This window comes from Eumetopias jubatus, unplaced genomic scaffold (assembly GCF_037043125.1).
Source record: "Eumetopias jubatus isolate StellerSeaLion01/CBP00866 unplaced genomic scaffold, mEumJub1_p1.0 scaffold_16, whole genome shotgun sequence".
Classification (NCBI taxonomy): Eukaryota; Metazoa; Chordata; class Mammalia; order Carnivora; family Otariidae; genus Eumetopias; species Eumetopias jubatus.
The window spans coordinates 76,138,520-76,146,971 of NW_028274822.1; the positions used below are offsets into that span (position 1 = coordinate 76,138,520).

Below are 8,452 nucleotides of genomic sequence, written 5' to 3' on the forward strand. Positions count from 1 at the left end.
GGGAAGGGAGCCTAGATTCCAGGTGTAGCTGCCCGCATGGCTCTGGTTCCCAGCTCTGGGTCATGCATGTGAAGAGGGGGGAACTGGCGGTCACGCTAGGACACGTCCTGAACCTGCATTATACCGCCCGCCCGCATTTCAGCTTTCCACTCTGGGATGGTACTTGTTCAAAACAGGGGAGCAGAAGAAATTACTTTCAATTCGCCTGTTATACAGAAGAGCAGAACTCGCTTTCTGTGTCAAGCTGAGATCACCTGGGAACATGTCTCCGCGAAGCAACAGTGAGCCAAGCGTTTTCTAAATCCAATTTTTTTCTCACTGTGAGAGTAATACGTGCTTACCTTTGAGAGCTTTAAAAATATGGTTGTTTGTTTTAAGGTTCCCAAACTGTCAAATGGCCATAGTAAACATTTTGGTCTTTTTCTGTCCAGCCTTTATCCGTGGAAATCTTTGCTTTGCTGAAGTCAAATTACAACATATTTCAAACACCGCTCTTTTAAACTTAACGTTATAGCCTATGCCTCTCCCACGTTAGCAACAACAACAACAAACACTTGACAAAGATGGTTCATTATGGCTATGTAATATTCCAGTGACTGCCTAATCATTTTGCTGCTGGGACACGCACACGCTCTCCTCTCCGGCCTTCCTTTGTAACCAGGTGTTGGGAAATCTTTGTGCACATCACAGCATTTCCCAAATCGTGTTCTGTGGAACGACCTCAGGACGTTCAGAGATGTTATGGGAGGAAAAACTAGTTCTACAGGCAAAAAAGCTGGCTTAAAAATGAAGGTGGATGGATGACGGCTTTAAGCGTGCCAAGCCGGTATACCTGTGACTCCCCAAGCTCAGGGCAGCTGGTCAGCCACTCCCGGGCTCATCTGCTCTTACAACTCCATTTCAGGCTAGCGTCAGTCATGGTCAACGGAATTCCTAGGTCAGATGGTACTGAGCACTTTGCAAGCTATCACCGTGTCATTCCAAGCTGCTCTCCATAAAGCCGGACCTGGGTCACACCGCCACGAGCATGTCTGAACGTGTCATCCAACAGCTGGGCAGGACTGTGGAGTTTTCAGTCTTTGCTGACAGGCAACATGATAACCTCACCGCTATGTTATTTCTATTTCTTTGATGATGGCCAAGTTGAGTATTTGAGTGCCCGTTAGATACTCTTACTATCTACCTAAATACAGTCTGTACTATTTCTTCTGCGAACCACCTTATTTCTTAGGTTAAGACGCTTCTTTTTTTCTAAACTTTAATTAACCAGAGGACTTCTTACAATCAAAATGCTTAAGTGGCAGTGGATTTGTTCTCTTCCCTAAAAAGCTGTTAATACACTGACAATTTTTTAAAAATAAATGGTTACATCTTTAAAAAAAAAATTTTTTTTAAATAGCTGTTTGTATCTGCTGGGCCCTTAGTGTGTTTTGTTTTATTCATGATGATCTGCATGATCTTTTTTCACACAAAAGCCATTAACCCTTTGCCTGTCATTTGGGCTGCTGCTTTCAAAATGCACACAATCCCCTTTAACTTCCCAGCTAGATACCTTTGAGGAGGTGCAACAGCGTTAAGGATAAATACTGGTGGGGGGGGGGCTCCTTCTGATCCTGGGTGTACTGGGTGGTGAACTCTTCCAGCCACTTGATGAAAGCCGGGCAGGCAGACAGGCCTTGCAGCAGGGAGTTCATGAAGCAGGTGTTCCCTAGGTTGACAAGGCCAGGCACCAGCCCTGAAAAAAAGTCGGGGGAAGAAGAGAAAAGCATATCACATTGGACCTGCTCTTTCTTTCTCTCCCATTTGGGAGCCAGACTTTCTGCACTGGAACCTGACACTGAAAATCCCAATCTCAGAAAGTCCTTATTCACAGATGTTGGGGCGGGGAGGGGGGGGACCAGGCATTCTGTCCGTATGGAGGCCTGGTCCCAGCGCTGCTCCTTCAGAAGACTGGAAGTGACAGAAGGGCAGGTCCCCTGTCATGGGTTACTTCTGACCGCCACCACGGTGTCTGGCACAGTTTGTACAAAACACTTCGTAACATCTCTCTCTCTCTCTTTCTCTCTCTCCTTTGATAAGAAAGCAACATCAGAACAGAAGAAAACAACTGTTCTTTTGTTGCTCCCCAGGACAATGCTTTTGTTCTTGGAATCAGTGTGAAAGACACCACCACAACAATTTTGATCAGTCTTTCTGCAGAGAGAGCGACAAAATCTGACATACTTCCCTTTTCTGCTGTAACTTTTCCAAGAAACTTTTTATTAGGAAAGTCCTCACGCATGCATAAAAGAAGAGGATATATCATCACCTCCAATCATAACCACCCCCAGATTTAACAACGATCAACATTTTGCTATACTGATCCCTCTTTTTGTTTGCTTGTTGTGGCTGAGTTCTAATCAACATAGGGAGAGTAGCATTTACAAAAGGGGGCTTGTTTTAAAATAAGGAAATAGAATTTTGTCCTAAAGATGCCAACTGGAAACTCTTCCTAGCCGACTAGCAGCTCAGCAGTGAGAACAAAAACGCATCACACAATCAGTCAGCCGCACTGCTGAACACAAGCACCAGATGAAGGAGAACAGTCAGTTAAGCCATGTGAACTTTTTCGTGACACAGCATGTCTCAAACTCAAGATCTGAGTGGGGGGGGACAGAAATCTTTGTACTATAGGGTCTAAAATAATGAGTCATTAATTTCTGCTTAAAAGAAAGCACTGTCCGAAAGCTGGAGATACAAGAGAACAAAAAATGCCCACCCCTTATTGTACTGTTGTGGGACAGTACGGGGTTAATGATCTCATTCTTACCTTTCCTACGCTTCTTTCTTTCTGTAATAGGACCCCAAATCACATAGATTCCTGCGGCAAGAGCGGCAGCAATTCCTCCTATAACACCCCAGTTCTTCATGACTTTATACCTAGAAAGAAAAATAGGTTTACTGTCTTCCCTCATCACAAACGCACCATGTGTAAATACAGATAGAGATACGAAGAAATAACATTTCATCAAAGTAACCGACTGGCCCACCCGATACCTAACTTTCAAGCTGAAGTCATCATACGGTACAGGATTATGTCTTGAAAATCAGCTATGTTCAGACAGGATTTAAAACCTAAGTCAGGGCACAGAAGCCCCATCTCACTCAGAGGGGGAGCCCAGGTTTTCCCCCCTTACTCTACCGCCCACACCGGCTACCTTAGGACCTTAGCATGGCTGCTCCCTTTGCCTGGAATACTCTCCCCCTCCCCAGATCACTGCATGGCTCTCTCGCTCACTTCCCGGGCATTTCTAACCAACAGTGAGAACCTGCACTCCTGGTCCCTGCTACCCAGTTCTGCGTTTTCTTTTTACCACCTTCTGCCATAAACATTCACTTATTAACTACGGTTATTGTCTGTGTCCCTCACTGGGGAGCAAAGTCCCTGTGGGCGGGGATCTTTGTCTGTTTTACTCATTGACATATCCCAAGTCTCTAGATCATGCCTGGCACCTAAGAGGTCCCTAACAGTATTTACTGAATGACTGGATACTGGAGAAAACATATAGAAATGAATTTATCTTTTAGAATATTAAACAGGGAGGAGGCAAACAGTAGCATAAAGGATCTTCTAAATCTTTACTAAATCAAAAATTTCTTGAGACTTGACTTAAGCACTGAAGTTATTCTTTTACTACAAATGAAGACATTTAAGCAATTTAAAACAGTTTTTATACAAAGTTACGTATTTCCACCAAATAAGACAAACGATATGTGTGTGAATATATATATGTGTAATATATACCTGTATACATGTGTTTGATATGTGTATTTGTGTGTGTAATATGTTCTTATTCCAATATTTGGATCATATGAATATTGTTTTGAGCTCAGCTCAGTCAACATTAAACCAACATCTTCCTAATGTCATAACTAGTATGATACATAACTGACAACTGAATTCCAAATAAATCTTTGTTCTCTGAACACAGAGTCAACAGAATGCACAGAGAACTTGGTTAAGAAAGGGGCGCTGCATTAATCTGGTTCGATTCTGGCTCTGCTATTCCTTAGAGGATCATTTTAGCGTCTCAGGCTCAGCTTTGTCACATGTACAATGGGGACAACCATGAGACCTAGCTCATGGAGTTCTGAGAATCAAACAAGTGCCAGGGCATAGGAGGCAAAGGTAAGGGCTTCATAAACATTAGCCGCTATGATTATTAACTATTATCATCTCAATTTCATTCGGGAAAGTTATCCTTGAATTTCTTAGTGCTTTATTGTGCTGACTTCCACGCAACAGGTGTATTAACAAAAGTGCCTGGAAAGATTAAAAAGAACCATCACTGAAATTCTAAAGCACTTTTACAACTGCTTTAAATCCTCTAAGCAAACACTAATATTTAAGTGTGCATACTCTATGCCAGGCACTGTGATCATCTTATCTCATCCTGAAAACAATCCTACAGGTAGGTTCTATTATCATCTTCATTTTCTTTTCTTTCTTCCTTCCTTTTTTTTTTTTTTTTTAAGATTTTTATCTATTTGAGAGGGAGCGAGAGCACGAGCAGGGGAAGGGGCAGAGGGAGAGGGAGAAGCAGACTGATCAGGGAGCCAGAGGTGGGACTCGATCCCAGGACCCTGAGATCATGACTTGAGCTGAAGGCAGACGCTTAACCGAATGAACCACCCAGGTGCCCCTATCATCTTCATTTTCTTTCTTTTTTTTTCATCTTCATTTTCATGTTAGAGATGTAGCCAACTTGGTCAAAGTGAGTGAGGCAGCGTGGATCTGAACTCATGCCAAGTCTGTGCTTAAAACCACAAACCTTGTGAGGGAAACGGAAGGACAGAGTGTCGAAGGGATGGGAGAGAGGACTTGCCCAGGTTCCTCAGCAAGGTATGGACAAAAAAACCCAGTGAAATTTGGTGACTCTGGAACCCCCATTCCTCTGCAAAATGACAACACAAGGAGAGCAGTGGGGTCTGGGAATAAAAAGATCTGTCTTCTCCCCCAGCTCTACTCTGAGGTCAGCTGTAGGGCCACGGGCAAAGCCATCTATCTGAAGGCCTGTTTCCCATCTACAGAATGGGGGCACTGGATAGGATAGCCATTAAGAGCTCCCGGCCCTGGACTAATAAGCTCTTTAAACCTGCTCCAGTTCCAGGGGAAAGCAGCTAGGCTGAGCAACAGGTCTCAGTCATTTCGGGTCAGTAACGGGGGTGCAGTGTTCAGCTCTCAAGACTGGAGCCCATGGGAGGATGAAGAAAAGAAGGGAAACAGGGTCCCTGATAGGACTGGGGGCCCATACTATTGGGGTTCCTAGCAGGAATGGGAGACCTTAACAGGACTGGAAGCCTTTACAGGTTAAGGGGTCCTGATCTGTTCCAGAACCCTTGCAAGATAGAGATTCACTAATAAGACTGAGGACCCACACAGAATAAGGGATCCTTGGCTTAACTGGGGGGGTGGGCGGATGGCAGGAATAGGGGTACTGACAAAATGGGGTAAGGGCTAGCAGACCCGGGTCGCTTTGCAGGGCTGTGAGAACCACGGCAGGCCTGGGGCGCTTGGCAAGACTGCGGAACGCTGGCGGCCCAGGGAATGACAAGACCGGGGGGCCCAGAAGGACTGGGGGTACCCTGAAAGGATTAAGGGGTCCTGGAAGGCCTGCGCGGCACTGAGAGGTCGGAGGGACACTGGCAGAATTCGGGGCTTTGACAAGCCTGAGGGTGTCTGGAAGTTCGGGGGACCAGGACAGGTCTGGAGGAGGCACTGGCAGGTGGGAGGCAGGGCACTGAGAATCTGGGGCGCTAGCAGAACTGGGAAGGGCCGACAGAATTGGCGTTGCCGAAGAACTGGAGGGCCTGGGGGCCCATCCGCCGTCCCGCTTCGGAGCCTGGGCCTCCAACCGAGCCCGACGCAGAAGCCTCCGGAATGCTCGCTCCGGCCCTGGGGACCCTGCCAGCGCGGTGAAAGGCCGCCGCAGGCGCGAGCTGGGGACCCTGGCCCCGGCCTCTCCGGCCGCCCCGCCCCCCAAGGCTCACCTGACGGCCGCCCCTGTCCGCAGGAAGCGCTGGATGGCCCGGTCGGCCGCGGTCATCGCCGCCTGAGCCCGGGAGCTGAGCATCGCTGCCGCGCGGGAGAGCCGCCGCCGGCCCCGCCGCTACCACCGCGCTGGACGGAGGGCTCCCAAGGCTCCCGAGGCGGCGGAACCCGCAGCCGCAGTCCCAGCTCTTCCGGGGAAGGTAGGAGGAAGTACGGGCTGCCCGGAGAAGCGGAAGCAGCTGCCGCCGGAGGACAAGAGCCGACGGACCACATCCTTGTTTCTCCTTCTCCCCTTAGCAACCGGCGCCGGCGTCGGTTACCAAGGGAGGGCCTGCGGCCCGCTGCCCGCTGGGTGTTCAACTTTTACTCTGGCTCGGTGCATTCTAAATACAGATGTCCCACTTCCAGCTCCTGGGGTCATTTTAATTTTTTCGTTATGAAGAGGGCAGTCCCGCCCGAAGGCGGGATCAGGCCTCGGCCACCCTTAGTTATCACCCTCTGTTGTCATCAGAGTGTAAATAGGTCGCAGAGGAAGGGCCTTTACTGAGCAGGCTGGCCCATCTCTGATGGCATCAGTAGAGAGAGCGAGGCCTTCGACAATAGCCACCGAACTTACTGTTTACTTACATGCATTGCTAAGTACGTCACATGCATTACTCACATTCTACCTTCACACCGACCCTAACGTGACCCACACTTCACAGGAAGTAGGAAGTAGCTTGTAAGTGGTGGAAACAAGAGATGGGCGGTGAAGACTCTCCAGAGCAGCGCTGTCCCGTAGAACTATAACGGAGGCCACATTTTAAATTTTCTTTTTTTTATATATATACTTGTTCATCTGCGGGAGAGACAGAGAACAAGCAGGGGGAGAGGCAGAGGGAGAGGAAGAAGCAGACTCCCTGCTGAGCAAGGAGCCCGATGCGGGACTCGATCCCAGGACCCTGGGATCATGACCTGAGCCGAAGGCAGACGCTCAACCATCTGAGCCACCCAGGCGCCCCACATTTTAAATTTTCTAATAGCCACGTGAAAGTTTTTTTTAAAGATGAAATTAATATTAACATTAGCTTTTACTTGACCCGCTATGTCCAAAATATTGTCATTTCTTTATAATAGTTTTTAACAAGATCCTTTACATTCTTTTTTTGTACTAAGTACATCTCGATTTGAACCGGGCGCTTTTCATGCGCTCAATAGCCACATGTGGCCAGTGGCTACCACGTTGGACAACACAGCTTCTAGAACCTTAGAGCCAGAGAGAATTTGCACTCCCTTTTAATCACTCTCCCCAACTCCGGAGCAAGTGATTGCACCTGCTTTAGTAAAGAAATCAATGCTTTAATTTAGTGGCTCTCAAAGTTTTTGGTCTCAGGACCCTTTGGTATACTTAAAAATTTCTGAGATCTTTTGTGTATGTGGGTTATATCTAAGTATATGTACACTATTAGAAATTAAAATCGAGAAATAATTTTGGGTTTTTTTTTAAACCGAAGTATCATTTATACAATAAGATTCACCTATATTTGGTTCTGTGAATTTTGGCAAATGCATAGTGGTGTAACCACTACCACAAACAAGGTATAGCACCTTCACCCCCCCCACCCCAAATAAAATTACTGCCTGTCCCTTTGTAGTCCACTCCTCCACCCACCTCCAGTCCTTGGCAACCACTGATTAAGGCTGAGAAAAGTTTTAAAATCCAAGAATACCAAAGCATACATTCCATTAGACGTTGAAGCTGTGACTTCATCACCTGCTGTGAACCTCTGGAAAAACTCCAGGGTGCACTCATGAGTGAGTGACAGTGGAAAAGGCAAATAAAAAAAAAACGTTTTAGTGTTATTATGAAAATAGTTTTGACCTCAATAAACTCCTGAAAAGATCCTCAAAATGGGGTCCTGCAACTATATTTTGAGAACTGCTACAGTAACCTGCCTAGTGAATATTCTGCCATCCCAACCGACAAGTATGCTAAGAAGTCTACATACCAAGCTATTTTAAATAATTGGCATTTAGAGAGTATAGTCAATCAATTCACAGAATTTTGACCATTTTATATGCCTTATTTCAATTTAATTCTTGCAATGACCCCATGAGTAATAACAGTGCAAACAGTCCCCCAAATTATGATGATCTGACTTACGATATTTTGATGTTACAATGGTGTGAAAACTACATGCATTCAGTTGAAACCTTACTTTGAATTTTGAATTTTGATTTTTTCCTGGGCTGGCAATATGCAGTTCGATGCTCTCTCATGATGGTGGGCAATGGCAGCCAGCCACAGCTCCCAGTCAGCCTGGCGACCAGGAGGGTAAACAACCAATACACTTACAGCCATTCTGCACCCGTACAACCATCCCGTTTCTCACTTTCAGTAAAGTATTTAATAAATTACAAGAGATAGTCAACACTTTATTT

At 46.3% G+C, this 8,452-nt stretch overlaps 1 protein-coding gene across 4 annotated transcripts in view; it reads right to left on the reverse strand.

Annotated features, from left to right (window-relative positions):
- Positions 1-6,220, reverse strand: part of USP30 (ubiquitin specific peptidase 30) — a 28,287-nt gene extending 22,067 nt beyond the window's left edge. For 2 of the 4 annotated variants that reach the window (XM_028116554.2, XM_088019669.1), the window contains exons 1-3: positions 6,031-6,220; positions 2,810-2,919; positions 1,553-1,735 (exon numbers count right to left, since the gene is read on the reverse strand). In XM_028116554.2, the coding sequence (XP_027972355.1) occupies positions 1,553-1,735; positions 2,810-2,919; positions 6,031-6,113 (376 nt within the window). In that variant the 5' untranslated portion in view covers positions 6,114-6,220. The remainder of the gene's footprint in view (positions 1-1,552; positions 1,736-2,809; positions 2,920-6,030) is intronic. The other 2 variants (XM_088019668.1, XM_088019667.1) reach the window with 1 other exon arrangement.
- Positions 6,221-8,452: the final 2,232 nt, after the last annotated feature.